At 54.1% G+C, this 27322-nt stretch overlaps 8 protein-coding genes across 8 annotated transcripts; 4 read left to right on the top strand and 4 right to left on the bottom strand.

Moving 5' to 3' along the window:
- Window positions 1-2008: 2008 nt before the first annotated feature.
- BP01DRAFT_356428 (aminopeptidase P family protein) lies at window positions 2009-4348 on the bottom strand. Its single transcript, XM_025574950.1, has 2 exons — window positions 3803-4348; window positions 2009-3730 (listed from the first exon to the last, which is right to left on the bottom strand). The coding sequence occupies exons 1-2, from the start codon at window positions 3894-3896 to the stop codon at window positions 2364-2366; spliced, it is 1461 nt and encodes a 486-aa protein (XP_025431774.1). The 5' UTR covers window positions 3897-4348; the 3' UTR covers window positions 2009-2363.
- A 319-nt stretch (window positions 4349-4667) lies between these two features.
- Window positions 4668-6642, top strand: BP01DRAFT_39510 (SSH4 family protein). Its single transcript, XM_025578371.1, has 3 exons — window positions 4668-5308; window positions 5403-5708; window positions 5772-6642. Exons 1-3 carry the CDS (start codon window positions 4870-4872, stop codon window positions 6536-6538), a joined length of 1512 nt encoding a protein of 503 aa, XP_025431773.1. The 5' UTR covers window positions 4668-4869; the 3' UTR covers window positions 6539-6642.
- Window positions 6643-8738: 2096 nt separating this feature from the next.
- On the top strand, window positions 8739-10649 carry pdeA (3',5'-cyclic-nucleotide phosphodiesterase PDE1; the record flags this gene model as incomplete). The annotated part of the gene is made up of 3 exons (XM_025577369.1): window positions 8739-8855; window positions 9119-9798; window positions 9848-10649. 3 exons carry the CDS (start codon window positions 8739-8741, stop codon window positions 10647-10649), a joined length of 1599 nt encoding a protein of 532 aa, XP_025431772.1.
- Window positions 10650-10833: 184 nt separating this feature from the next.
- On the bottom strand, window positions 10834-13138 carry BP01DRAFT_391557 (amidase). The gene is made up of 3 exons (XM_025578093.1): window positions 12962-13138; window positions 12221-12822; window positions 10834-12143 (listed from the first exon to the last, which is right to left on the bottom strand). The coding sequence occupies exons 1-3, from the start codon at window positions 13084-13086 to the stop codon at window positions 10987-10989; spliced, it is 1884 nt and encodes a 627-aa protein (XP_025431771.1). The 5' UTR covers window positions 13087-13138; the 3' UTR covers window positions 10834-10986.
- A 275-nt stretch (window positions 13139-13413) lies between these two features.
- gwt1 (putative GPI anchor biosynthesis protein Gwt1) lies at window positions 13414-15126 on the bottom strand. Its single transcript, XM_025572638.1, has 2 exons — window positions 14940-15126; window positions 13414-14858 (listed from the first exon to the last, which is right to left on the bottom strand). Exons 1-2 carry the CDS (start codon window positions 15033-15035, stop codon window positions 13464-13466), a joined length of 1491 nt encoding a protein of 496 aa, XP_025431770.1. The 5' UTR covers window positions 15036-15126; the 3' UTR covers window positions 13414-13463.
- A 3330-nt stretch (window positions 15127-18456) lies between these two features.
- Window positions 18457-19441, top strand: BP01DRAFT_339867 (bZIP transcription factor; the record flags this gene model as incomplete). The annotated part of the gene is made up of 2 exons (XM_025573383.1): window positions 18457-18784; window positions 18864-19441. The coding sequence occupies exons 1-2, from the start codon at window positions 18478-18480 to the stop codon at window positions 19439-19441; spliced, it is 885 nt and encodes a 294-aa protein (XP_025431769.1). The 5' UTR covers window positions 18457-18477.
- A 1183-nt stretch (window positions 19442-20624) lies between these two features.
- Window positions 20625-24192, bottom strand: BP01DRAFT_318440 (acyl-CoA dehydrogenase mitochondrial precursor). Its single transcript, XM_025572637.1, has 4 exons — window positions 23100-24192; window positions 22459-22572; window positions 21460-22317; window positions 20625-21335 (listed from the first exon to the last, which is right to left on the bottom strand). The coding sequence occupies exons 1-4, from the start codon at window positions 23918-23920 to the stop codon at window positions 20969-20971; spliced, it is 2160 nt and encodes a 719-aa protein (XP_025431768.1). The 5' UTR covers window positions 23921-24192; the 3' UTR covers window positions 20625-20968.
- Window positions 24193-24453: 261 nt separating this feature from the next.
- BP01DRAFT_339860 (senescence-associated domain-containing protein) lies at window positions 24454-26553 on the top strand. Its single transcript, XM_025573382.1, has 2 exons — window positions 24454-25380; window positions 25441-26553. The coding sequence occupies exons 1-2, from the start codon at window positions 24750-24752 to the stop codon at window positions 26316-26318; spliced, it is 1509 nt and encodes a 502-aa protein (XP_025431767.1). The 5' UTR covers window positions 24454-24749; the 3' UTR covers window positions 26319-26553.
- Window positions 26554-27322: the final 769 nt, after the last annotated feature.

The following is a 27322-nucleotide window of genomic DNA, read 5'->3' as shown; positions in this document are numbered from 1 at the left end:
CTACAGCATCAATGCGGCCAGCTCACAGCAACTCCTAGTACCGTTTCCTGCAAGCAATCACTCAACTTTTCCAGTTTACTTCACAATCAGCAAGCAGAGGCATAATTCACTCAAGCACCGAGTTTACTCCGTCTGCAGCAGGCTTGCAGCGTGCAGACTGCAGACGCCTCCTGGTCCTTTACCCAGCGACTCACAACGTGCAGAGCATAGAAGGGCTATAACTACTAACTTACCACAATGATGTGGCCTACTTTGTACACAACCTTGCAAATCCCCGACCCCACGATTTTCCATGATTTCGAAGAACCCCCCCCCCCCCCCCCCCCCCCAACCCAGCCATTCGACACCACGTTGAACAGAGTTAGGGAAGAATAGTTAACAGCAAACACGGAGGGCCATTGAAAGCAAGCATGGCTTGTCCGTCCATGAAAGGGGGGGGGCGGGTGACGAGAATTTTCATGTTATATCGTGGCCAAATCTCTCTATGACACATGTTCAAGCCGTTCGTAGCCGAGATGGACCCTTTCCGGATAAGTTAGCCCTACAGGAAGTCTTCACTCTGGTCTTGTATAATGTTATAGTCTGGACTTGGTTTCGTTTATGCAATGTCGAAGCTAGTATTGTATGGTTGCATACTGTAACTGATATACTTTTGTTATAGCATGAGCATGAAGTCGACTTTCTATGCTGTTTCCCCAGCTCCCCGTCACTTTCTGCATCTCAGAATGGGAAACAGATTGTTTGGTTTCTCGCTCTCATTCTTGCCCTGCGAATTCGATCCATCCTGGATCAATTGTATCTCCTCTCACCCCAAAAAGGCAGCGAACCTGGGTGACTGAACCCCCTCCAAACAATACCTCAAACGAGCTCCACCCCTATCCCCCCCCGATGAAGAAAAGAAATCTAACACATCACTTCAAGCACTCCCGCTACGCTAACTACACACCAACGTACATATAGCAACAGCACAACCGAAAGCGACCACTCGCAACAATAGTAACCGTCATTATGGAACTCCGTAAACATCGCTAGTAACCACCCCAGTATTCCATCCCGTTGATACCCACTTCCCCCCCCCCCTTTTCATTAAGTTCTTTTGTCTTCTCTCTGGAGCCAACTGTTAGAGACAGCAGCCTCGCTACGGCAATCTGAACCTGCAACATGCAATCCCACCGGTAGAAAAACTCGGGACCGCTTTCCCCTTCAAGTTCCTTTCTATTCTCTACTGTTGGCCTACTGTAGTGTAGCACAAACAATCCTGTCGAGCTAGGCTAGCTGGGTGGCTACCGCTAACTACCTGTCTAGCAAGCCCTGTCCGTATGTTGTTGAGTTACTCAGCACAGCACAGTTTGGACGAGGCGCCTTTTCCTTGTACTCTGGTCCGTACCTGGCGAGACTGTCAATCCTGAATCATGAATCGCCGTCATTGTGGAGTGGGGCCACGGCAAAGCGGGTTCGGGAATGATCGTGAAGGCTCTAGTCGTTTTACGGAGGGAGTAGTCTAGGACTTTAGGGCTGGTTAGGTTTAGTTGCTGTAGTTAGTGGTTGTTAGTCCAGTCTGTGGGTCTCGAGCTGCCTCTTGGTGAATTCTAGAGTCGACTGTGTAAGTAGCTTCTGTAACGTTTGTGACTCTGGTCCAGCTCGAGTTTTGCCCGGGGCGAAGAGGGGGAGGGGCCATGGGTATGGGTAGGGGTATCTGCAGGGGTGCATTCTTGCTGGTTGTGCTTCTTTTGTTTGGTCTGGATTAGAACTTTGGAGGTAGTTATGACATAGAACGGAGTGGATTGGGAAGTTGTGCTGGACTGGACTGAACTGGACGGAATTGGAATGGTAACTGGGTCCTGGTGGGTGGTGGGTGGGTTGGCTGCACAGTATCTAAAGGATAGTAGTGGTGGGATCGTTGTTAACTGAATGAGAGGGAGGGATGGAGTTGTGGGGGGTTCGGGGCGTCAGGATGGTTAGGGCTTTATTGTTGGTTTGGGAACTTGGTTAGGATCCATGGGGATCTGGACTATGTGAGGTACAAAGTATAATGAAGGGATATGTTCTGAAAGGATAGAACTCTGAGACATGCTGGTGAAGTTTGTAACCTATGTTCTTTTGAGTTTGATTCAGACTACGGCCTCGATGAGTCCCAAGCACCACGGAATACTTACCTACACTTCAACTTCCATCCATGATGGTAGTTATGGCTGACTGGAGGATAAGATCCACACTTGCTCAAGGTCTAGACTGCCGCACAGGGAGGGTGAAACACGGACTGAAAGCCCCGCCAAGCATCCGGAAAACCTGTCTACTCTCATCCTGGAGCAGTCAAGATGGAATTGACGGCCGGCTAACTACCTAGGGAGTAGCCAGCTAGGCTACGACAGCGAATGGTCGATCCCGCGACGGATGATCTTCAGCATTTGCTCCCCCTTTGGCGCCGTCGTCAGATTCTCATATCCCGTTCTTGTCACCAGGATGTCGTCCTCAATCCGCACCCCACCGATGGGGATGTACTTCACCGCTTCGAGAAAGTTGATGTATCGAGCGAGCGGCTGCTTCTGGGCGTTAGCCAGCGCCAGCTGCGAAAAATAAATGCCGGGCTCGACCGTCACCACCATGCCTTCCTCTAACACTGGGAAAGAAAGACGAGTGGGCGGCACCAGGTCGCGTCTTCCCCGCTGGCCCTGGGCCGTAATGGGCTTCTCCGAGACGTCGTGGACTTCCAGTCCTACGTGGTGACCCAGTCCGTGAGGGAAGAAGACTGCCGACGCCCCGGACTGTCGGATCTCCTCTACAGTGCCAGAATTGAGTACGCCAAGCCGTTGCAACCCCCTAATGGCAATCTCGTGCGCAAGGATCTGTAAGTCTCGGAACCGCACCCCCTGTTTGATGCGCCGGATACATTCTTCTTGCATTTCCTCTACGATTTGGTAAATGTCGCGGGCGTATGTGCTGGGCCAGTCTGCACCAAGAGGGAACGTGCGAGTGACATCGCTCGCGTAGCACTCCCATTCCGCCCCCGCATCTAGACAGACCAGCTGTCGTCCCTTGAGAGGCTCGTTGTTCTTGATGTAGTGAAGTGTGGCGGCGTTGGGCCCCGAACCGGCGATGATCTCGTACGCTTGGTTCTTCGCACCGTGGGACACACAAGTGTCCAGAAACAGGCCTTCGATCTGCGCCTCGTTGGTCATTTTGTGAATTTGTTCTAGCACGTTCCGATGAGCCAGCCCGGAGATAATGTTTGCTTGGCGAATCAATTGGATTTCGTGACCGTCTTTAATCACCCGAGCCGCATCCATCGCAGGAAGCAGACGCTCAGCGTCTACTCGAAGTTTGGTGGCCGGTACCTCAGGCTGCTGAGAGGTGTGAAGCACATACACTGGGGCGGATTCGTTGTACTGTCTAGCCCAGGCCGCGATGTCGCTGTCGAGGGAGGCGTAGTAGCGTACTCTGTCTACATCGAACCGGCGCTGAGCCTCGTCAACGGTCAAGGTTGGCCCCATCCAGATTGCCCGGTGCAAGTCAAAGTCGGGAACATATAGAATCAGCAGGTCATTCTGGATATCGTAGGTCAGGAAGCAATCGGGCTCATCGACACCGCTGAGGTAGTAGAAATAGCGTCGTTGCCGAAAAGTCTGTGGTTGATCTGAGTCACCCCAATTGACGGTTGGCGTGCCGGCAAGGTAGATCAGGCCGCTGGAAACCCCCAGCTTTGTCGCGACTCGTCGCGCATGTTGCTTGGCTGCGCGAAGTGTCGGTCAGCCTTGAACCATCGCCTAGAAGGATATTTCGAACGAGGAAAGGGGAAGCATACCTGGGTATTTGTCGAATTCACTGCCTTGCACGGACCAGCGGACATTGCAGACCTTCAGATCGGAGACAAGCTCCGGACGGAGTGAGACACGCATTGCTTGCGGAGTTTCAGGTACTAAATCTAAATGGGGGGTACTGGCACGATATGTGTCTGGTCGGAAGAAAGGGCCACGAAGGATGGAAGGACCAGAACTGGGCAGAGTTAATGCAGGAAAAAGGGAACGAACCACGCAATAGAAAGGGAGGGAGGGAGAGGAAGAGGGAGAGAAGCTGGGTGGATGGAGATGGTGAATAGACAGAGAGAGAGAGAGAGAGAGATAAGCACTTCACTGTTTCGGTCTCGGTCCCTGAAGGAGTCCAGGGCGGGCGATTAGTTCCATACGCGCCACACGGTGCCGATACACGATCTCTGCCCGCAATGGACCAAGAGTGACTGCGGCTGATCCCGTATCCGGCTTGTATCTTACCAGAGTGATACCAGCCAGCGATAACGATGGGATGTCATCATAAGTTGGCGGCCTTGCATTGGAGGGAGAAAACACGCAAAGTAACTATGCTCAAAAAATGTTCCAGGAACGAGGGGTTGATTGTCCCAGTTTTTGTACCCGATTAAATTGACTGCCAGTCTGCTAGTCAACCAACACACACACACATACACATACATACACACACCAGGTTCTGAACGAGAAGGCGGGAATGGGTTGCTGATTAAAAAGTGGTTTGATTAGTTATACATACGCCGTCATCCGAACGCATCGCCCGGAAGCGTCGCTGCCTTTTGCCCCCCCACCCACAGGCGCCTCTCGGTCTTAGGCTCAGGCTCAGTCTCTCTCTACTCTCTCTTCCTTCGCCTGTTTTCTTGTTCAACTTTCAGGCTTCTCTCCGTCTCCTAATTCCCCCCCCTCTTCGCCTTCACATTCACCTAATTCTGCCTCTCCTTGTGATTACCGGCTATTTCGCGGCGTTTCATCCCGTCACCCGTTCGTTTGGTTGTGTCCCATCAGCCCTTCCCTTACCTTATCATCGTACAATCGGTCGGCCTGCCTGAGACATCGAGCCAGTCAATGAATGATGCGGGCATATGAGGCATCGGGGCGTGGCTCTGTCTTCGATGCTCCCTCCACCTTAACTACATCCTTTACGAACAGAATACCCGCTGACACCCCACTGCCGACCGATCCTACGTCGACTGCATCAAATATCGACCATGTTCTGTTGGCAGTGCCCCCAGACAATGGCGGTCTGGTCGGCGCCAGTGGCAACTCCTCCGGTTCGACCGGGAAGGGCATTCTGATTGGCGTTCTGTCCGCCTTTGGCTCAGCAGCTGTCGCAGTTCTTGTTCTCGCGATATTCTTTTTCTTCAAGTACACCCAGCGTGGTAGAATTATTCTCGATCGCATCGGCCGGCCCGGTGAATTCGACGATGAGCAGGCCTTCTTGCGCGAGGAAGCGGAGGCCATGGAAACGATGGACGATCTGACGCGGTCGGAATACCTAAGAGCGAAGGGTGAGTGGCTTTTGGTTGCTCTATGCGGTCGCGTTCCGTCGCGATGCGTACTCGGCTCCTGGCGCATTCGTAGTTTGCTAATCTGGTTGAGCAGCATTCATCGAGGCCAACCCGCCCGAGTCCATGCAAACCGATATCTCGCTGTCACAGTTTCTTGCGATACAAGAAAAAGGAGTCTCCGCCTGGGAGTTTCAACCCGAACTAGAGATCGCCAATTGCTTTGTGGAGGGCAGGACCGAGATCGAGTTCTACGACTCAGAATGTAGTGTCCAGACCAACTTGCCCGTGCCGAAACAGAATGACGTCTACTACTGGGAGGCTAAGATTTTCGATAAACCGGAGAACACTCTCATCAGTATCGGCATGACTACAAAGCCGTACCCTTTGTTCAAGTTACCAGGTGCGTTGCTAGAACTCTGGTAATGGGTGGTTTCGACGTGCTAATGCACTACTCGCCTGACAGGTTACCACAAATCCTCGGTCGCATATCAGTCAACGGGCCACAGAAGATATAATCAACCGTTTGCTCCCACGCCTTATGGCCCCCCGTTGCTTCAGGGCGATGTCATTGGTGTTGGATATCGACCGCGCTCGGGCACGATCTTCTTTACACGGAATGGCAAGAAGCTGGAAGACGTGGCTCATGGGCAAAAAACGCAGAACTTCTTCCCCACCGTTGGGGCCAATGGACCCTGCACCGTACATGTGAACTTTGGGCAGATGGGATTCGTCTTCATTGAGGCCAATGTCAAGAAATGGGGTTTGGCGCCGATGACTGGCAGCCTGGCACCACCGCCTCCGTATGGGAGTGAACAAGGCAGTATCCTTCTCGAGTCCGGTCGAGAAAGTGCTGCGCAGATCTCGCAGCGAGTTTACCAGGACGCCAACAATGCGCGGACCAGGTCCACGCTCAGATTTGGGCCATCCGCCAGTCCGGGTCCCGTGCGCTCTCCGACGGATATTTCTCTCGCCCAACTCGCTCACATTCCCTCCCACGAAGATGTCGGCGAAGGCTCAAGTCGTACCAATGCTGGTGATAATGAGCAAGCGCCCTTGTTAAATCCGGACGACCTCGATCAGGTTCCCCCTCCAGAGTACACGAGCCCGGACGGCAGTCGAAGAGGCAGCGACGATCTTGGCTTTGAGGATCAGCCTCCGATACCCAGCTACGACGCTGCGGTTGGCAACCACCGCAATGACCATGGTCCCTACGCGGAAGAAAATCATTGAGAGTGACGGGATCGCTTTTGCCTTCGTTCCATTCTGTCCATCCGTATGCTCTGGTGAGACGGTGGGTCCCGGATATGTATAGGGTCTGGTAGCCATTGAATCTGTCGGTATATTTATTCTGTTATTGAATTCCTTTAGCGGCCACGGCTGGCGTTTTTCCAAGGCGGACTGTTTTTCCAGGCTGGGGGTTTCATGGGTTCGCCGCTAGATGTGGCAATGGTATTTCTATCTGTGCGTTTGCGTATATAGGGTCTGGTCACTGTGTTGTGTTTTCTCTGGCTCTGGGAGTGGATCATCTATCACGGACCTTCAGGCGCAAAGCTGCGACTTCTTTTCCTCTTTGAACTTCAGCGTGTCCAATGCGACAGTGTCGATGATGATATCCCTTTATCTTTCTTTCCTTGTCGGTTGCAATCCCCCCAAAAATATCAGGTTCAGTGAATGCTACTCTTAAATCTAGACGTGATTTCTCTGTCATACATGCCTTGGCCCTGTCCGGGGCTCTACCAGGTCGCAGGTAGAAATATACAATCACCCAGCTGTAGTAGAAATGGTATGCTTGAGGACAAGGTGAAGGATGCGGCGCATCGTTTGATAGTGCTTGGATTTCAGCTGCAACTGCAAGGAGGTCCACCTATATGGCATGACCTGTCACAATTGACCATACGGTGAAGCATGAGCCAACTTACTATTCAGTAGGGAGATCCCTAGAAGAATAAGCAATCCGGGGTAGCTTCAGTTCAGTCCGTGTGCGAAAAGTGGTTCGCGGATCCAGCGGATGGAGTCTAGAATTCCTCTTCCTCCCCCACTGTTCGGCCCATTGAACTCTGAATCAGAATCCAGCTCAGGTGGTAATTTTGTCCTTTTTCCTTTTCCTTTCTTTTTTCTTTCTGTTTTCATTGCTTTTTGACTTTTGAGGCTCCAATTTCTCTTCTTTGCAGATCTTTGTATATCGGGGAGAACCACGGAGGAGCACAGCTGGTGAATTGTTGTGGCTTCCGCATCCAGAGCACACTTTCTTCCTCTCACGTCATTGCTTTTTGTTAAGTTACAGTATCTTATCTTCGCATCATTGAAACTGGGCCAATTTCCTTTCTTCAACCATAACCAACTCTATTCACCCCTCACCTCTACACTCAGATCTTCTCTCAAGTGCGTCGCATCGATTCTTCCTGTTGTGTCGAGGTAGCTGCCGGTGGAAGCTGCTTTCTATATAGACAAGCAGGCGCATTGCGATCTCGTTGATAACAACTACCTGCCATCGACGGCGTCATCGGGTGCGCGATCCGCACGCATTTCCCTCCCCCCCAAACCCCCACCAGGTCCTCAGGTCCTCGTTTCGTCTGCTCTGAATTTCTTTCCCCAATTCCCCAGTGAACAAACATCTTACGTTCATCCTGTTCAATCAGGCGCATGCAATCTCAGTTCTACCTTTGCCTTTCTTGTCTCCTCTTCCCTCAACAGCCTCCCTATTCCAGCATCTGCCTCCACAGGCACGAATCTACGAGGCGTTTTAGTCGCCAACACTTCTCCGCCCTCCTGTCAGCCACCTGGTCATTGGGGTCCTTAGGGTACGCATTAGCGTCTAGCGCCCGGCCATTGAAGTGTGCTCAACTACCTGCGCAGTTGATTGATTGCCTGGTGTCACAGAGCTGTGCCCCAGATTCGAGGGGTAACACCGTCGTGACCCATTCCAATCGCTGGCTCAGCTGGGGGAGGCTGGGGGAGTACAACCATTGGGTTTTGCCAATCATTCGCCTTTTGCTTGTCCAAGTGTCACAGGCCCAGAATAGACCTTTCGTCTGCCTGCGACAGCCGTTGGAAGGTCAATTCTAGCGAGGAGTGCTTCGTGTACTGTAGCCATTCCATTCTGTGCCCAGTCACGTCACTCTGTCGCGAAAGCACTGCGACACACTACACGCGTGCCGTTTGACGTTATTTGAGTTTGCGGAGGCATTCGCAAACTAAGAGAGCTCTGTGTCTTCCTACCAGCGTTCTAAGCGCAGCTTGATTTCGATACAGACTAGAGCGTAGCCCGCAACCGCAGCGTCATCGTTCGCATCAGGGCGTGTTGCCGCGCAAGAGCTCGGCGTCAAGAGGGGGGCAAAGCAACCCGGTTAAATAGTAAAGGGTGTACCGCAATTCAAAGGTTTGCTCTACAGGCGACATTATCTGTCTGTTACCTTCATGTGCTCACAAGATGTTTACAATAGATATGGCTCCAAGCATGCAGCAGTCGGGGCAACGGGATGCTGAAGGAACGTCTTCCACAGAAAATGGAAAAGAAGAACACTCGGGTTTGCAAGTAGTTGTCTTGGTAAGTTAGCCGCAGCTTGCCTTTGTGAATCTCACAGCTACGCGTCCCTCCAGCCAATCCGTACAGCTTAAGGTCCGTTTGAGATCCTGTGCTGGGGTGTGTCGTGCTCATATATTGGGCTTGGTTGCCTTCACTATCCTTTCTGGCTGTATTTCAGCGTTGACATCATCATCAACTTCTGCTTCGGCTTCTGCTTCTGCTTCTGCTTCTGCTTCTGCTTCTGGGTGCCTGCTTAAGAGTTCCTCACTGATACTTGGTGAAAGGGCCCAACCGGAGGTCCTCGCGAAGACCGCGTCACAGGTCTACTGGTTCGCTCGACATCGACCAAATGGTCTGCAAACTCAGTTATTGCAGTCGATGCAGGGACCTTGCTCTGTGGAGTCATTAACATTCTCGAGCCATGCGACAATCAGCGAGCCGTCTTGGACCGCGGGCCTTTCAGTGGTCTCGAGCTACCTTTCAACAATGCCCCTGCCAATGCAGCGCATTTCTTTCGCCATATCATCGGTGCCGTTTTAATCACACATCCCCATTTGGACCACGTGTCGGCATTCGCTATAAATACTCCGGCCTTGGAAGCAGGGAACGGCGCGAAGACAATTGCTGCTTTGCCTTCTGTGGTTACTGCCATCAAAACTCACATTTTCAACGATGTGATCTGGCCGAATTTGTCCGATGAGGAGGGCGGCGCTGGCCTGGTCACCTATCAGCGATTGCGCGAGGGAGGCGAGGCGATGCTGGGGATCGGCGATGAGAGGGGCTACAAACGAGTATGTGAGGGACTGGTGGCCAAATGCTTTGCGGTCAGCCATGGAAGCTGCCGACTACATCCACCTGCCGAGAGCGATGTTCATCATCGGCTCAGCAGCGCAGCATTTGGCCCAGGCCCAATGAAACTCGGCCCTGGCGGCTTTTCTTTCTCCATGGAAGAGCCAGACGCTGGGTAGGTCTGGTTCCCGACTGACTGATTCGTATACGCTGACTGTAGACAGGTACTATTCTCCCGTAGACTCGCCTAGTCTCCGAGGGGCTAGCAAAGAAAAATGGACAACAGTCGAAAGCTCTGTCTTTCTGATTCGCTGTCCCGTGGCTAAACGAGAAGTGATGATCTTTGGCGACATCGAACCTGATTCGATCTCGAGAAATCCGCGCAATAAGAGAGTCTGGGAGGTCGCGGCGCCAAAGATTGCCAGTGGGCAGCTGCGGGCTATCTTCATCGAATGCTCATACAACGATGACGTTGAAGACGATTATCTCTACGGACATCTTTGCCCGCGACACTTGATCACCGAATTGACTACTCTGGCGAGCATTGTCAAGGAGATCAAATTCCCGGAATCAGATGCGACCAAGAAACGCAAACGTGCCTCCGCTCCCGACGTGGGGACAGATGTACCACTAAGCCCGAAGTCGAAGAGATTGGCTCTCACGGGAGAGAAAGGCCAGTCTAATCGTCGAGGTTCCAACCGAAGCACACGCCGTCACACTCGTGCCAAAGCAGCATTCGATGAGCCCAATGAGAGGCTAGAAGCAAGTCCCGGTGTATCTCAGCCTGCTACGGATGTTGGAATCAATACCCAACTCGCTGAAAGCTCGGATCCTCTCACAACACATACCTGGCCGGAGCCACCGCTGGCCGGGTTGAGGGTCTATGTGATCCATATCAAAGATCATCTGACCGACGGGCCTCCTGCAGCCGAGCGCATTCTTCATGAACTGCAAGCACAGGGGAAGTCTGCCGGGCTGGGGTGCCAATTTTACGTTCCTGACCGTGGAGAGAGCATCTTTATCTAGTCTGTTGTGTTGGCTAAGGGCTTGGAGGCGGACTTAGCCTGCGTGGTTGTCCATTTCCTAAATACTGCATAGATTTTGCTGGAATACCCATTTCTGTTTTCTGTGGTCTGGGCAATTGTTTTATGGGGCATACGTTCTCTAGCTGCTGGCAGCTATTTTCGTGGCAGCTTAACTTTTGTTCTTTGTCATGTATACAGTACATCCATACTTAATCTCGATCGAAACGATCAATGATTACAGACTAGCCTGATCCAAAAGACCCGTCCTATCCTACACTCACCAAAGAGCATACATACCTCAACTGGCCCCTACCATCTGACTTTTTCCAGTGTCCTCTTCAAGCGGAACTCGCCTTCTTCGCCAACTCCACCACATCCTCCCACACCGACCCCTCCCCCGTGGGAACCCTAATTCCTTTCTTGTTGTCGGCATCAGCATCAGCCCCAGCCCCAGCCCCAGCCAACGCCGCCTCCAACTCTCTCGCAAAGGCAATCAACGCCTCCTCCGCCCCCCACTCCGCCATCGCCATCAACCCCACCGGCACTTTGCCTCCTGTCCCATCCTCTGCGTCTACCCAGCCTACCGGACACGAAATCGCCGGACACCCGGTAAAATTCGCCATCCAGACATACTCCATATTCCGCACGGACGCCGCCCCGTCCGACAGTCCGCGCGTGAGATCCGCGGGCGACGCAATCCTCCACCCGGGAATCGGCGTGGTCGGCGTGACGATGATCAGGCCGGGGTGTTGCCGAAAGAGGTGGGCGAGGTGCGCCATGAGACAGCTGCGCAGGCGCTGCGCGGCCAGATAATCCTGGCCTGTGATCTGATACATGCCCATGGAGACGAGGACCTTATTGGGGGGCGTGAGGGCGCTGATTTCGCGCGGGTGGCGCAGCCCCGCGGCAATCTCGGTCATGATGGTGAGGACGTGTGCGCGTTGGGCTTCGGGGAGGTAGGGGATGGTTAGCTCCTTGGTGGTGTGGTGGGGGCTGGTGCGGCCGAGGGTGGACAGGGTGGAGTTGAAGACGGTGAGGACTTGCGGGGAGGAGCGGGCGAGCCAGCTGGGGATGAGGCCGATTGTTCTTGCGACGACGACGACCGGGGTTTCTGGGTTGGTGATGGTGGTCGACGACAGCGGCGAGGGAAAGGCGGCCGAGGTAGGGTCAACCTCCGCCGGCGCCGGCGTCGCCATGATGCGGTACGCCAGCGCCAGGTCGTCGATGCTGCTGGCCATCGGGCCGTACACGCCGACCGTCGGCGCCAGCGAGACGGTCGGCGCGCCGCTGATGCGCCCGTGCGACGGCTTCAGTCCCCAGATGCCGCAGAACGAGGCCGGGATGCGGATCGAGCCGCCCCCGTCGGCGCCTAGAGCGATGGGCACCAGGCCGGCGCTGACGGCGTAGCCCGAGCCGCCCGAGGAGCCGCCGCAGTAGTAGTTGCGGTTGTGCGGGTTGCGCGGAGTGCCGTAGTTGGGGTTGTTGTTGTTCGTATCTGTGGGTTTGGTTTTGGTTGAATTGTTAGGGAGGGGGTGGAATTCCACAATATAGGGGGAAAGGAAGTAAACCTACCCAGTCCAAGCTCATGCATACTCGTCTTCCCAAGAATCATCGCCCCCGCCTCCTCCAACTGCTTCACGCACCACGAGCTCCCCTCGTACCCCCCCTTGAAGTCCAGCTTACTCCCCAGCGTCCGCCCGTACCCGGCCACATGCACCTCATCCTTGACAGCCACCGGCACCCCGTCCAGCGGCCCCAGCGGCCGACCCGCCTTGTACCGCTGCGTCGACGCCGCCGCCGCCGCCCTGACCGCATCGCCGCGCGACTCCAGAAACGCCACCGAATGCCTGCCGGGCGCTGTCCCGTCGCCTCGCATGATCAACGGCAGCAGCGCCTCCGCCACGGCGGACGGCGTCAGCTCCCCCGTCCGGTACAGCGCCACATAGTCGGCGGAGGTGTAGTACCCGGAGGACTCGGTTCCGTCGGAGGGGTCTCCTTTGCGTCGCCGCTCGGTCGGGACCGGCAGCTCTGCTTGCGTTGTTGGCGAGGGACTGGGCTTCGGGATCACGGTGGGGTCGTAGCGCGGCGCGTAGTCGGTGAGTGGGAGGTCGCGGATGATGCCGAAGCCGGCGTTGCGCCAGAAGTAGTTTTGGATGAGGGGGACGTGCTGGATTCTGTATGTGGTGGTAGTGGTGGGTGGTTGATCAGTCAGTGGAGTGGTCTGGTTTGTGGTGGTCTTATGAGTGATTTCAAAAGAGTAAAAGGAAACAGGTGCAGATAGATATGTAACTATACTGGAGGCGTCTAGCTTACAGGGTAGCGCCGATGGCGAGCGGAGTGCCTCGGAAGACGGGGATGGTTTGGTCTTCATTCTTGTATGGCACGGAAGGACCTTCGCGCACTTCTGGGTAATTGAGAAACTGCGAGTTTGCGCTCATCTTGCGCTCGTGTTCAGACACAGTTGGCGGCACATCGGAGGGTTGGTTGGGAAACTTTGAAGGGGGGAGAGAAAGACGAGGAAGTGGGCTCCGCTTCGCTCGGTTCCGGCGCGCAGGTCGAGCTCCCTCCAGTTCCCCACATGAGCTCCTGCTCCTCCTTTGTTGCGCCGAGCCGCGGCGTCTCATGCAGTCTGCCTTTGAAGAATCAAGTTTCAAATCACCCTGGCTGGCTCTTACACACAGTTTGAAGCAGCGTAACTACGGTATATTTTTTAGTTTTTATTTTATATTTATATTTTTATTTTTTATTATTTGATAACTAAAATACTCCGCACAGTCTTATAGTTATGGTACACATTCCAACTTCTTACAACCCCTCAAAGTGCTAGTTTTATACCAGCCCGGTCCAGTCCCAGTGCAACCGCCGTAAGTACCGCGGCATAGCCGATCAGAATCGCCATGGCTTGCGCAGTGTTGACGTCCAATGTGGGGACGCTCAGGTTCACCGCACCGGTAAGGAGGTTGGCTACCAGGAAAATCGCCAGTCCGCCCTTGTTGAAGGCCCTCAGGGTCGGACTAGTGGCAAAGGAGACCCGCTCCGCTTCACCCTCTCGTCCCACCGTCCGGTGAACCGCGGGGAAGAAGACCGTCTCGAGGAGACAGAACAGGAAGAGCTGCGCATTGTTGAAGGCCGACACCCATACTACGTATGGCATATTCGCCAGCCGCCGCGATACCGGAATGTTGGCGCCGTAGCCGAATGCATACGTCGAGTTGAACAGAAAGATCACCGTCCAGAGTAGAGCCTGACCTCCCAAAGTAGCAAACACATTTCTTCGGGCTTGTTGCGGGCTTGTGGATGCCGATGTGCCGCGGGGCATGATCCGGATGCCGACGGCACGGCCAGCCAGGAAGATCGCAAAGTACCCCACAAATGAGAAAACTCCTTCGCGGTTCTTGGAAAGCAGGTCGGGTCCCCGGGGAGCGACCAGGATATAGCTCTTCAGATCCGTGGATTCCAGAACCACCTGGTACAGAGCCGCAACCCCAAGAGACAAGAGCTCATAAGATGGAATCAGCGCAGCACAAGTGTCAAAGATCTCGACAAACGGAGGCAAGAAGCCTAGCGTGAAGAAGAAGTTCCAATGCACGCCATATTCCGTCACATGCTCCGCATAGTCCAGACCCTTAACACTATACAGCCGGATCAGACCCAGGACGAGCAGCGGAACGGAGTGACGGGTAGACTCCACCAATCGCTGACCCAGAGGCTTCTTCGAGCCTCCATTCTGACGACCCTTGAGAAGGGAGCGCGCTGAGACCACTCCCCCCGAGAACACAAACGACCCCACGCCCAAATCCATCAGCGATGTCCCCCAGTTTTCCACTTTGGCGAATCGCCGGGGAAACACGCGAAAGTCCACGGCCAAGATGGCAGCACAGGTGATAATCATCATGCATGCCCGATAGGTTGTCAGGAACGGAAGGATCGGGAGGGACTGGTCGGGCTCGGATTTCACCTTCGTGGACTGGGCAGCCTTCGGTGGGGGCTTGGCTTTCTGCTGGGCGCGTTGAGGTCGTGAATTGAGCAGCAGCAGCACAGCTGGAGCGACAAGGAGGGCGTTGAGAGTCCATGGTGCCGCCGAATACACGGTTGTGGCGAAGAGAATCGCAAGGACATTGAGCAGGAAATCGGTGACCAGCGCCGCAGCGGTGTACGGGGAGAAGAAGGAGAGACGGGACTGCAGGACGGACCAGAGAAGGACAGCAGCCTAGACGAGATTCGCATTAGAGAATAAGAGACCGGTTTCGTTAGGAGTTTGTCCACGAGTGGACATGTGTACACAACATACCGGAGCTACCAAGGTCACCGCATTGATCTCGAGGATGCTCCCACCAGCTAGATTAGACACAAAAGCCTCTTTACGGGCTTTGTAGCTCGCATCCATGTCTAGAGATCACTGAGCCACCTTGAAGAAAAGTCGAAACTTAATCTCGCATTAGTGCGTGTATATATTTGCGAACAATGGGAGAGTGGAGTGAATTGCTTGAGTTGATTGAGAATTGAGGATTTGGAAGGCGGCGAACGAGCGCATAACCACCAACTGGCTGCGGTGTCCAGATGTCCAAATCCGGTAAGTCTACTTCCACCCCCACTTCCCACAACTTCAACAACACACTCACACTGAGCATCTTCTCTTGCTATCTCTACTCGAACAATCTTGAATATGAATACATATCCCAGCAAATACTCCTCGACCATCGCCCTGCGCATCATATTCTTACATGATTCAGGTTTCCTGCGTAGCCCACCTGGCTGAAATGTGTCCGAGGGTTTGATAGCGAGCGGACATCCTCCGTCTATAGCGGTCTCCTATTATACCTGTCGTCATGACCTTGACTACAACGTCCTATCACCGAATCAAATCCGATGGGCTCGCATAATCCGACAGACTGACCTACTGTGCACCCTACAACCCCTCACTTTTAGGCCACGAAGCGCGCAGTGTTCTTTAGGACGAGGCGGCTGAGGACCCATGATTAGATAGAAGACAACGATCAAGTCCACGGCTTTGATGCGTGAATCTAGGCTCTTCACGCCGTTGATGTGATACTAACATTCCAAGCGTGGTGCTCCAGCTTCATAATCTGCACACCATGCCTACGATTCCAAGGAACTAATGGGACGTTGGGCTACCACCGAAGCAGAAAGCGTAACGAAGGACGCAACGGAAGTCGTCCGGGGCGTGACATGTATTGTACGCAGTAGTAAGCTGCGTAGCTCTGCATACTCTCATGCGCGGAACGAGGCTTTTATGGGTCTCTTCAAAGGGCTGGTGCCGCTCTCGGCGGTGGGCGAGAAAAGAGCCTGCAGAATTGATCAGTCTTCGGACAATATTTTCCTGCGATTCTTCTAAGAGGTCCCATCACGATGCAGCCCGAGACGAGGTATGCAGATATTAGCAGTGTGACTGCAAGGCTCAGCGTTGTTCATTCGGTGAGATCACTCCTCAAATCAAAGTCTTAGCCCTCGCCACCGATAGCCGGGGGTTTGATGAAATCGCGCCAACGTCATGGCTGGTTCAGAGGCTGTTTGGCTTCAATTCGATTCGTTGTTCTATTTCGGGTTTCTGAAATCGGGTTCCTTTTCCCGGAAGCTTCTTCTAGGCTAATGATGATGATGATCGGGAATCGTCGCGGCAGTCGACGCGACAGGGTCACTTTGGGCAGAGGTCCTCTAATTCTGCAGTATTTGAGGCTAGAATCGCGCGAGACATGTCCCGAAACAAAGACCGGGGCATTGCAGCATTAATTGTGAGTCCCACTAAACAATACTAAACAATATACAGAAGACCAGCACGTCATGCATTAGCATTCAGCCAGCTGTTTTCCGATCCGTCGCAGATCCTCTTCACCCGCTTGTCCTTGGTCTCACCTGCTTGTCCCGGTGCCAGCGATTGCTACAAGCCACAACAAACGCGGCCATATCCTACGGCCGAGAAAAATGCTTCTTCCATCATTCGATGATGTTCTGTTGTACGGGTTCCAGCCTTTCGGTTCCTCGCCGTGTCCCGGCATCCCTTTTAAAGTTCTCCTCGTCTCCGCTCGGTTCAGCGAATTGACTTTTGCCTTGGAGCAAGAGGCTAAGATAAGGGGGTCGAGGGGTGGATCCGATCTACTCATCCTCGTGGCGAGCACCATTCAGATGCAACCATGGTTCCCGGCTTAGCGAGAGCTTACTGAATACTGAAACTTTTCACAAGATCTCTCAACTCCCCCCCCCCCAAAGTCTGGGAAAAAAAATCTTGTCGCGGAGATTTCGGCTTTCGGACATAGCGCGCCCTTTTAGGAATAGGCCAGATCTTAAGTGGTGCGCAATTCGTTCACAATCACAAGGCTAGACACTAGAAGGGTCCACGTCCAACCAATTGTCACCTATGTTGATGGGCGGGTGAGATCTAAGGATCGCTGGCTGCGCGCGCATTCCACTCCAGAAGTCGCAGATCGCAAGAAATGTGTCTTCGGAGCTTCAGTACGTATGTGATTCTTGCTACGATATGCTTTGCCCATGCAAGCCCACTCTGTTCGTGGTCAGGTTCGCCGGCACTCCTTCTAACCCTTACAGAGAAGGTCGGTTGTGCCCCGGCCATGCCCCATCGCGCCGACAAGCGGCCCCCCTCAGTTGCCAGTTTTTGTTTCTCGGTCAGTCCGCAGCCTGTAAGAGAACAGAGGTTACGCCACGATGATCCCAAGCCAAAAGCCAAATTCAAGGTCGTGAGTTTCTTTGGTGAAGACCATGGCTTGCTGAGGTTCTCTCTCGTGACCGCCTAAGTATCCGCCGCTCAGTTGGGGCTGCCATGTGGCCCGGCTAGACTAAGATCCACAGATTGGTTGACCTCTCTCCCTATGGAGGGACAATGCTCCCTGGGTGGCTTTTCTTCCGGCAATGCTTTCAGTGCTGCATGGACAATGACACCCTGCCAGATCTGCTTTCAGTCTGTCTGATACGATATGATGCACGGCAGCACCGGTGTCGGGCACTTGACGGGGGCGGTGGTGAGGCAGTCCGTCCCACTAGTCGTCTGTCAAAAACCCCAACCTAGGCTGTCTAGCCTCTAGTCGTCCTATTCACCTCCCCCTTTGAGACTTGGAGCATGCTTGTATGTTGGGGGTTGGCTTTTGGGAAGGGGGACTCGGCAAAACACATAGCGCGGCGCCGGAGCAACCCCGTCGTAATAGCGTACGAGCTACTGACTACTGACCTACTACGGAGTATACAGGGATTTTAGTGACATAGCCTTGCTTATTGGTCTATTGGAGACTAGTTAAGCAAGAAGACCCTTGGTAATACCCAGTAATGTTGGGAACTATTTTTCAAGTGGAAAGAAGAGGCGGGGGACTATTCCCTCTTTCCCCTCTTAATTTCCCTCGTTTTCGCTATGCACACGATCTAAGATTCCCCCCGGGGAGGGGGGCTGCTTTACGTGCCTAAACCTGCGCGAATCTGACGGTCCTCTGGGAATGGGGCTTCACAGCCCGAGCCAAAACGGGTCCATTTCCTAACCATAATTCTCAACAACGATTACTAACTTATCTATCCGCTCGACGAGAAAGTATCTTGTTTTTTTCTCTTTTCTCTCTGGATCTGGTGGCTCCCTCTTGTCCCGCTGGAAACGTATATATAGCTACTTTAGTGCGACCCACGCATTCGGAACAGCTATAGTCGCATCTTGAGAGACTGCGTCTTTGACAACTTCTCTCTCTTCCCCGGGACCAAACACACAAAATTGGGGCCTATCGCACCCCCATTAGCATTCATTTAATCTCCCCTATGACCGCCGCTCCTTGGATCCTTGAGACAATCAAGCTGGCTACGAGTCAGTCCCCAGAATGAGCCCTACTCCGGACCCTCCGCAGACCAAGAAGCGCGAATCGCGTGCCGGGGCACGGAAAGTGACGTCGCTCTCTGCTGAACAACTCGAGAGGAAACGTGCCAATGATCGTGAGGCCCAGAGGACCATTCGTCAACGGACAAAAGAGCATATCGAGCGTCTAGAGCACCAGGTCGCTGAGCTGAAGGTGAAGGGGGATCGATTCGACGAAATAGTCCGACGGAATACGGCGATGGAGATGGAGATTCGCTCCTTAAGACACCAATTAGCCTTGGCTACAGGCAGGCAGGGACATTCCGGTTTGGGTGAGTGCAAGAGAGCCTTCTCTTCTGTTCGTTCGTTCTCATGCTCTTATGTGCTTATCACCTTGTTATTGCTTGCCAGAAAGCACATACAGTACTCCCTCCGGGTCCATGCTACCTTCACCCCACCTTCCGGACTCCTTGAGCTTAAATCCAGCTTCTAGAGCGGCTTCCGTGCTGTCCACGTCAAGTCGAACATCTATGGCTCCTGAATGGCAGTCTTATGGTCCGACTCGAACATCTTCCGCTGGCGAGCCTTCGGACACAAATTATGGGGTCAGACTCGAACCCTACGTCTACGAGAGTCATATTCAAGCACCCAATCCGCTACCGGTCGCTTCAGCCCAAATGAACTACAATCCTTCTCTGTGTGCACAACCCGCCCAGTCTTCTGAACCGGGTTATCAGCCTTATCCACAAAACTACCAACCCGAACCTATCCGCGGTCTCGGGCAAGACGGCTCACATCACCCTGCACATCACATACCCTGTGTGCCGGTGGGCCATCGATCCATGTCAGTGCCGACTTGTTCAGCCGAAAGAGAAGCACCGGTGTATCCTGTTGTTCCGGCGCCACAGCAATATCACGAACAGAGTCTCCACCCACACCCGCCACAAACGAAGAACGAATATAGCTATGACTGGTTGCATCACTCTTGAACCAGGCAACCACAGAGGCTCGGATTATCCAGCCAGCGTGATAGCATAAGTGCGAGCGATCGAAGGAAAGCTCGTCTCTCATGATTGGCGAAATAGTCGGCCAGTGAATGATGCACAGTGATTCGGACAAGACATTGTCCAATTCTGGAATCGATCGCTCAGACTTCAGAATCCTGCACCAGCCGCAACTCTATTCCAGGGTGGCTCTCTTCTTTCAGAGCAAATCGCCCGGAAGCGCGGTTCGGTAGGCATGCCCAGCCATGAGGCCGACACGGCACCCCCGACTTCTCAATGCAGGAGATACGCCCGAGCTTGGCACACCTTTGGCTGGAATCAACTATGGCAGGCTGCAGGCACCACGCCTAGGAAAGAATATGTGACCAAGTCCACCAAGTCGCAGGCAGATGACAATCAATATGATGCAAAGGCTGCAAAGATTCATTTGTTGGGGAATTTTCCGGGACAGTAGATGGGCGCGAATGGGGGCAACCACGGTACTGGGCCGGAGCCCGGCTCCTCCCCGAGCCGGTCACAAACCCACGTAACCAGGAGCCTCTGGAGTCTGCACCACATTTCTGCACCACATCACCCACCACCCCCCCTCCACATCGGCATCATTGGCATGAGGCTCGTCTGCGCAGGTGCACACACACAATGCCAGCCTGTCCAATGCGAAGCGAATTCCCCTGTTCCGCACAGTCGGCAGCAGATGTCTTGGGGCTAGTGGGACTGGGACTGATTGACTGAGATTCCAACAGTGCGAATTTCTCCCTGCCGATCAACAAATCCACCACCTCGTTATCTGAGCCCGTCCCATGCACTCTACACATCTTGAGCTACATCATTGGACAGAAACTTTACGGTTGGTCATCGGCTCCAACCGGTGGCCCCTTCTTGGATGACCCAATTCCCCTTTTGTATGCGGTTCTGTAAGGCTTTCCGATCGGATGGCACCTTGGTTTAGACGAGGATGGGGCCGTTTAAGTTGTGGCATTTCGGATGGGACGATAGTTGGTCAATGTTTTCCCTTCTTTGCCATCGTTGTGCTTGTCAAGATACAATAATTCCGCCTTACGGTGGACTAGTAGATCGGTTTGGATTTCCGACGGTTATCATTCATGCTCCAAGCTAGGCCTCAAAAAAGAACTGACCCCCGAAACTGGTGTAGACTGAAGAAAAAGAGATCTCTAACAAAAAAAAAAAATGGGGCCCGCTATTCTCAACACGGCGCCCGCAGCGCCTACAGTCAGAAACATCCGAACCAGAAAGACAAAAACAAGAGAGCTTGCCACCAATAGGTTCCCTTTTTTTTCAACGGAAAGGAAATGAGTGGGGGTTGATACTCAGTAGTTCGGAAAATTCCGCCCTTCACAAGCGATCACGCCATTGCAGTCTAGTTGGGTCTAAGAGTCTCTAGCTAGGTAGGTTTAAGTTGGTACGAGAATTCACCCACGGTAAGGGGAAAACTACTCCGGAAGGGCCCCGCTGAATGTGACTGTACACGGTATACTCATTTGTGCCATACTGTTAGCGAGTGTACTGCTTCTGCAACAGCTTCGCAATGGTCTGCAGCTGGATGTTGCTCGTGCCCTCGTAGATGACCCCGATCTTGCTATCCCTGAACATCTTTTCGGCGATCCCCTCGCGCACGAAGCCCATGCCGCCCATCCACTCGACAGCGGAACTGGAGACGCGGCCGGCGACCTGCGAGGCGTACAGCTTGGCCATGGCGGCGTCGTGGACGAAATCCTGGCCGGCCTCCTTCTTGCGGGCGGCGTTGTAGACCAGCGCGCGGGCGGCGGCGATCTCGGTGTACGCCTGGGCCAGCTGGTGCTGCATACCCTGGAAGGTGCCGATCAGTTGGCCGAATTGGCGACGGTCGTTCCAGACGTATCTGTTATCGGGTTAGTGATTCCGAATGTTCTTCGGCCGCTTGGTGGGTGGAAGTGTAAAGCTACGATGGAGAGATGATACTCTTGGGAGAGGGTGGCGATCAGAACGAAGGGGAAACTTCTTACTGGGCGGCATTCTCCCAAGCACCCAGCGCCAGGCCGGTCATCTGGGCTGCAATACCAATGCGACCTTCATTCAGCACGCTGATCGCATACTTGTACCCCTGACCCTCCTCGCCGAGGAGGTTACTCTTGGGGATCACAACATCGTCAAAGTTGAGCACGCAGGTACTACTGGCGCGGATGCCGAGCTTCTTCTCCTTCTTGGCGATCTCGAAGCCCGGGGTGCCCTTCTCCACGACGAAGGCGGTGATGCCCTTGTACCCCTGGCTGGGATCGAGGTTGGCGAAGACAAGGAAGATGCCGGACTCCATGGCGTTGGTGATCCACATCTTTGACCCGTTCAGCTTGTACCCCGACCCATCCGCCAGCTTCTCGGCCTTGGTCTGCAGCGCGAAGGCGTCGGACCCGGAGGCCGGCTCCGAGAGACAGAAGGAACCCACGGTGCCGGTGGCCAGCCGGGGCAGCCAGGTGCGGCGGGCCTGGGCGTCGCCGTACTTGAGGATCGCGGTGTTCACGAGCGTGTTGTGCACATCCACCAGCACGCTGACGCTGGGGTCGACGCGCGCCAGCTCCTCGATCGCCACGATCGCCGACGTGAAGTTCATTCCCGCCCCGCCGTACTCCTCGGGCACCTCAATGCCCATCAGCCCTTGCTCGAACAGCTGCTCCACCACCGCCGCGTCCATCGTCTCCATCTCGTCCATCTCCCGCACCTTCGGGCTAATCTGCTCCTGCGCGAACTTCGAGACGGTCTCCGCCATCAGCGACTCCGTCTCGGAGAGAAACGTGATCGGTGTCGGTGTGAGGCCCGAGAGGTCTACGTCCCGCCGCCGGGTCGTGCTGGAGAATGCTTGCGTGCTGCTGTGAGAGTGGGAAGGCCGTGAGGGTTAGTCTCCGGGTTGGTTTTTTCACGAATATCCAAGTGGGCACTATGGTATACACGGTAACCCTCCCGGTGGAGGAGTTCCCGGTGAGATTTGCGGGAAGGGAGAAATCCCATACCTGGGGATAATGCGGGTTCGCAACGGCTGTCTTGCGGCCAGGCGGGCGGAGGCAGCAGTGCGGGACAACGGCCGCAATACGCGGGAGATACTCGTCATCGTGAGTGAAGTGAGACTGTGTGTTGTGGTAGTGGGCATATGGTGTAAGTAGGCCTAATGTTCCAATGGAGCAAGTCTCTCGAGGGGTGATTGTGTTGTATGTTTAGGAAATGAGAGGGAGGAATTGGAAGACGGGGAAATGGAAGCAAGTTGGAGGATGTTCTGGGGAAACGGCGGGGGGGAGGAGAGGGAGAAGCTAATCACGAGGGCCGAGGCTCGAAGTGCCTCGGCTAAACACGGCGTTCCCATGGGTGCATTGCATTCAATGGATTGCGTGCAGATCATCCGTCCAACAACATCAACTTGCCATTCAGACCACCGGGGATGGCCGGAGACTAAGTGAATGATATTCAGCTAGATTATAATGGCTGGCTAACGCACAAAGCGATCTGCTATCTTCGCTAAAGCTAAGAATATACGAACCTAAGGGGAGCTCCAAAAAAAAAAAAAAAAGATACACCCAACCCAATACAAAGCCTTCCAGGATCAGGTCACCAATACAACAAAACCAATCACACGCAAAACACCTTCGACGGATCAAACTTGACGGACTGCGCAAAAGAATACCCCCTCTGGTTCGCCACGATGCGCTTCCCCGACCGATCGTCCGTGAAGTCGCAGTTGTAATGCGTATGCCCGAACGCCCACAGCCGCACCTGCGGTCTCTCCCAGCACGGCTCCCCCGCCAGATCCGTCGCGAACGCTGACGTTATCGGGCTGTCCACGTATCGCGGATCCACAGCCGCCGCCGTGACCGTCGGGCTGTGATGGCTGAAGATGATGATCTTGTGGTGCGGGTCGGATCGCGCGATGTCGGCGACCTGCTCGTTGAGCCACGCGCGCTCCGCCTCGTGCGCCGCCCGGTGCTGCTCCACCGTCCAGTCTTGGATGTAGTAGAAGTCATTCAGTGCGTAGCTGACCCTCTCCTCCTGCGCCTCGCTGATGCGCGAGTGGAAGGTGCATCCTAGCACGGTTACCTTGGGCGAGAGTCGGTAGCGCGTTCGGTCGAGCAGGATGAATTCTCCTAATGATGGTGCTTGCGGAGAAGGAGTGGACGTTGATGCTAACGAAGACGGCCGCCGCCGCCGCTGCCGCCGCCGGCGGTCGATCTCCTCTGCGAACTGCTGCAGGCGGTCTCGCGTGGTGGTCCAGCTGGAGTCGAAGGGCTCGTGGTTTCCCAGTACGAGGAAGACAATCTGAAATCTCAGGAGTTGCGCTTCTAGGAATCGCAGGTACCCCTCGTCTTTGACGTTGCCGATGTCGCCAAGTAGCGCTAGGTAGGGCGCTATCGGCGTGATCTCGAACAGGTCGTATGCTTGCGGCGTCTCGAGGTGGAGGTCCGAGACGATCTGAAATTGTGCCATCTTTACAACAGAGAGACAGGAAGCGCAAGCTTGGACGAGTCCGCTAGTTGAGTGGTCGCTGGAATGTTGCGCTAGATAGTAGTAGATTGTACCTAGCAGCGAGCAAGATGCCGCCGTGTATACCCCGTACTTAGTCGAGCCCAGACCTTGGTAAGCGCCCGGGGATGCTAAAAAAAGGTCCCTGGTCGCCAAGCGACCACTAGTCTGGAGTTGGGTCGTTTGGGGCGGGTGTTTGGAGGACTTTAACAATTGCCTTCCTTGGAGTCGCCAATATTTCGTGATGCACAACTCAATGGTATGAGTTGTATGAGTTGTGGTTCTGTCCGTTGGGCCTGGTTGTCGGTTCAATGCCGCCACTGTTTGTTCTAATGGGGAATTTCCTTCCCAACCAAACCAGTCGCACCTCGCCCTTATCAATCAATGGCGGTGCAGAATGAGGTAAAAGTGTGGCGCAGCATCGCCAAGGCGCGTCTGGGTCCTTATGTCATGCCAGGGTCTGACGTTCACTCGCTCTTCCATCCCCGCCATCCACTCACTGTCCCTGATGGATCCCCTATGACGGATTGGCCATGGAGGGGGGCGTGGTGTTCAGGTATTTATTCTTGTCTACCCTTCCCTCCAAAGGCGCCAGGCTTCTCTCCCCTCTGTGTTCTGTCTGCCTAATAGTGACTTGTCCAGTTCACTCTTCCTCTCTCTCAACTTCGCCTTGATCGTGGCTCGTGCCTGTTATCGGTTTCCCCGCAATACCGACGTCGGTCTTGTCTCCACCTGACGTCGACAGGTCTCGTGTTTTTTCTAATTCACTCTTTCCTTCAATAGAGTCCCGACCATGGCCTCCACCGAGAATGACCCGAGACTCTTGTACAGTATCGACAACATCCGAGCCTTTCATCTGCAAAATGGCGAGGAGTCCGAGCTCACTCCGTCGGGACCTCAGACGCTTTCTTTGTTAATGGTCCCTACTAAGACTGCTATCCCCGGAAGCTCATTCCCCGTGTCTTCCCAGGACGCGCTCACTGAGGAGGACTTCTACCTTCACCTGCACTTACCCCCAGAGCTGGATCTGGCACTCCCTGCTACCACCCAGATTTTCCATCAGCCGCCGACCAGCTATCTGATTCCTCGCTGGGACCTCGGCCCCGACGCAGGCGCCTTCATTCGCATCCAGTTCCCACCAATCGGACATGGGCCGGGTAAGGTGACACAGGAGGATGTTGACACTTTCGAGACGATTCTCGCTCAATGCACGGCATTCCTCGACCGCGCCCCTCCGTCCGGAGACCATGCTCCGTATAACCCCTCGACCTATGCACCTGGGGAAGGCTATGTCTCCTCTGCCGCTGGTCGTGAGGATGATCATGGCAGGATTGTGCTGGTGGATGAGGAGGATGGCAGTGTGGTTGGTGAGATGGAGGGCTACGATGTGGTGGAACGGCCAGATGTGAAACCTGGTTCGAAGAGTGAGTGATCCTGTATTAGACGGCTTTGGGGTGATCGCATTACTAACTCTGACTGAATAGGGCCTGTCGAGATCGAGCTCCCCTCCGAGGGTGAGGGCAACAAGGTCAACGTCAGCAACGTTTCCGAGGAATATCTGCGGATGGCGCGTCATCCGGCATATAAGAACTCGACCATCGTCCAGACCTCCGCAAAGGCGTCACGTCTGATCGTTACCGGGTCGACCTATCTCGCCAATGCACTTACCACGGGGGCTGACACCTTCACGAAGAAAACGCAGCCGAATCCGAAGCCCATGACCTTCTCTGATACCACTCACTCGCGCATCCGCAAAGTCGGCAATTTCTCCGAGGGCGCTGCTGGTCTCTCGGCCAAGACTGTCGGCCAGGTTGGGCGATATGCTCAGAACATCGGGGCATCGCTGACCCGTCGGAATAACACGGAGCGACAGAAGGGCATCGATAAGTACGGCAATGAATACAAGCCTGGTATCTTGAACAAGTCCTTGATCGCATTCTCGACCCTTGCGGATGGCATCGAGCAAGGTGCTCGGCAGGTCTTGACCTCTAGCTCGAATGCCGCCACCACGATGATCGGACACCGGTATGGCGACCAGGCCGGGGCTGTTGCGTCCAACCTGACGGGCGGTGTCAAGAACGTCGGGCTGGTGTACATCGATGCCTCGGGTGTCAGCCGCAAGGCTTTTCTGAAGTCTGTCGCCAAGGGCATGGTGGTTGGGCGTATGCGTGATGGAAAGCAGGTAGTCGTTGGCACCGGCGACGGCGGTGAACTCCCTGCTGGGGCGAGTGCCGGTCCAGCGCAGGGTCAGACGTCTTACGCGGGGAGAGCGCCGTCGCCAACTCCGACTCCGCCACCCGCGTACACTGCTGCGGGAAATTCGTCCTATGGAAAGGCTTCGATGTCCGGGGCGAAGAGGTGATATGTCGACAATTGGATTTCTAGTGAATCGTGTTTCAATGTGGTGATGATCCTTATGACAATGCAAATTTCCGGGTCCTATGAGAAACTTGATGCTGTTTCTATGTTTCTCGTTCTTCGTCTGCTGGTTATGATCCTCCAGTCTGATAGTTAAGATATATGATGCATGCTATACTTAGTTCAGCGATTAGCGGGGGTGGGAATACCTCGCCAATTGCTTCATTGAGATCATGGCTTGTCCTCCGCTATGCTAGTCTGGTTAGTAGTGTGTGTGTCCGTGTAGTTTGGTGGTGGAGCGGGGCCAGTAGTTGATGGACTGGCACCATGGCTGATGAATTGGCCGAGTGGGCATCTATCTTGGACTTTCACATGCTTATACTGTACCTCGACATTCGAGGCTTCTTGGAGGTGGGGCGAGAGGCATGGGAATGTGACGCATTGACCACGGATGAGCCCTCATCTGTGATATCCGGTTGGTGAAGATAGGATGCAAGGAGCATGCTATATAGTAGGTATGCAGCGTCACTGGGTATCATCTTATGATTGTCTTTGTCGGTAGGATAATTGGTTCCATACTGAAGATTATATGGTCACGTGACCCGTAATCATAGCTGAAATCAGTCTTATTGATGATCTCGAGTATTGATAATTCAAAAGTTCAGTATAAACAGCTTTAGATCATTACTGTCTGCTATAAACGTCCCTCCGCCACAGTATTCATGGTGTAGTAAAGTTCAGCCAAGGCGCTCATGACTACAAGTACCTCCCGCGTTTAAAGTCGCCATAGACCGGAGCTGCAATATACTCAATAATCCTGTAGCAAGCTGTACACTTGATCATGCACTAATTATCATTACTGCTTCTTATAGTCGGGCGTATACAGTGCTTCACTTATGCTCTGTGATACCAACAGACTTTGATGGGGTGCGGAAGTCCGTGCGAGGACTTTTCCTGTCTCGGGAAGAATTTAATCCCGCTTCCGGGCTCATCATTCCCAGCCCCCGT

Source organism: Aspergillus saccharolyticus, assembly GCF_003184585.1.
Source record: "Aspergillus saccharolyticus JOP 1030-1 unplaced genomic scaffold BP01scaffold_13, whole genome shotgun sequence".
Lineage (NCBI taxonomy): Eukaryota > Fungi > Ascomycota > Eurotiomycetes > Eurotiales > Aspergillaceae > Aspergillus > Aspergillus saccharolyticus.
The sequence above is the reverse complement of the archived record's forward strand: the minus strand, read 5'-3'. Positions and strand labels throughout refer to the sequence as shown.

Bases quoted from the DNA above. Each gene is read 5' to 3' on its own strand.
- BP01DRAFT_318440 (XM_025572637.1), bottom strand. From the start codon at position 23,920: ATGGCACAATTTCAGATCGTCTCGGACCTCCACCTCGAGACGCCGCAA. The intron at 22,318-22,458 runs GTATGGGATTTC...CCACTCTCACAG, and splicing joins CGAACCCGCATTATCCCCAG to CAGCACGCAAGCATTCTCCA. The intron at 21,336-21,459 runs GTAAGAAGTTTC...ACCCGATAACAG, and splicing joins GCTTGGGAGAATGCCGCCCA to ATACGTCTGGAACGACCGTC.
- BP01DRAFT_391557 (XM_025578093.1), bottom strand. From the start codon at position 13,086: ATGAGCGCAAACTCGCAGTTTCTCAATTACCCAGAAGTGCGCGAAGGT. The intron at 12,823-12,961 runs GTAAGCTAGACG...CACCACATACAG, and splicing joins CTCGCCATCGGCGCTACCCT to AATCCAGCACGTCCCCCTCA. The intron at 12,144-12,220 runs GTAGGTTTACTT...CCAAACCCACAG, and splicing joins TATGCATGAGCTTGGACTGG to ATACGAACAACAACAACCCC.
- BP01DRAFT_39510 (XM_025578371.1), top strand. From the start codon at position 4,870: ATGATGCGGGCATATGAGGCATCGGGGCGTGGCTCTGTCTTCGATGCT. The intron at 5,309-5,402 runs GTGAGTGGCTTT...CTGGTTGAGCAG, and splicing joins GGAATACCTAAGAGCGAAGG to CATTCATCGAGGCCAACCCG. The intron at 5,709-5,771 runs GTGCGTTGCTAG...CTCGCCTGACAG, and splicing joins CCCTTTGTTCAAGTTACCAG to GTTACCACAAATCCTCGGTC.
- BP01DRAFT_356428 (XM_025574950.1), bottom strand. From the start codon at position 3,896: ATGCGTGTCTCACTCCGTCCGGAGCTTGTCTCCGATCTGAAGGTCTGC. The intron at 3,731-3,802 runs GTATGCTTCCCC...CACTTCGCGCAG, and splicing joins TGAATTCGACAAATACCCAG to CCAAGCAACATGCGCGACGA.
- BP01DRAFT_339860 (XM_025573382.1), top strand. From the start codon at position 24,750: ATGGCCTCCACCGAGAATGACCCGAGACTCTTGTACAGTATCGACAAC. The intron at 25,381-25,440 runs GTGAGTGATCCT...CTGACTGAATAG, and splicing joins TGTGAAACCTGGTTCGAAGA to GGCCTGTCGAGATCGAGCTC.
- gwt1 (XM_025572638.1), bottom strand. From the start codon at position 15,035: ATGGATGCGAGCTACAAAGCCCGTAAAGAGGCTTTTGTGTCTAATCTA. The intron at 14,859-14,939 runs GTATGTTGTGTA...AATCTCGTCTAG, and splicing joins CGGTGACCTTGGTAGCTCCG to GCTGCTGTCCTTCTCTGGTC.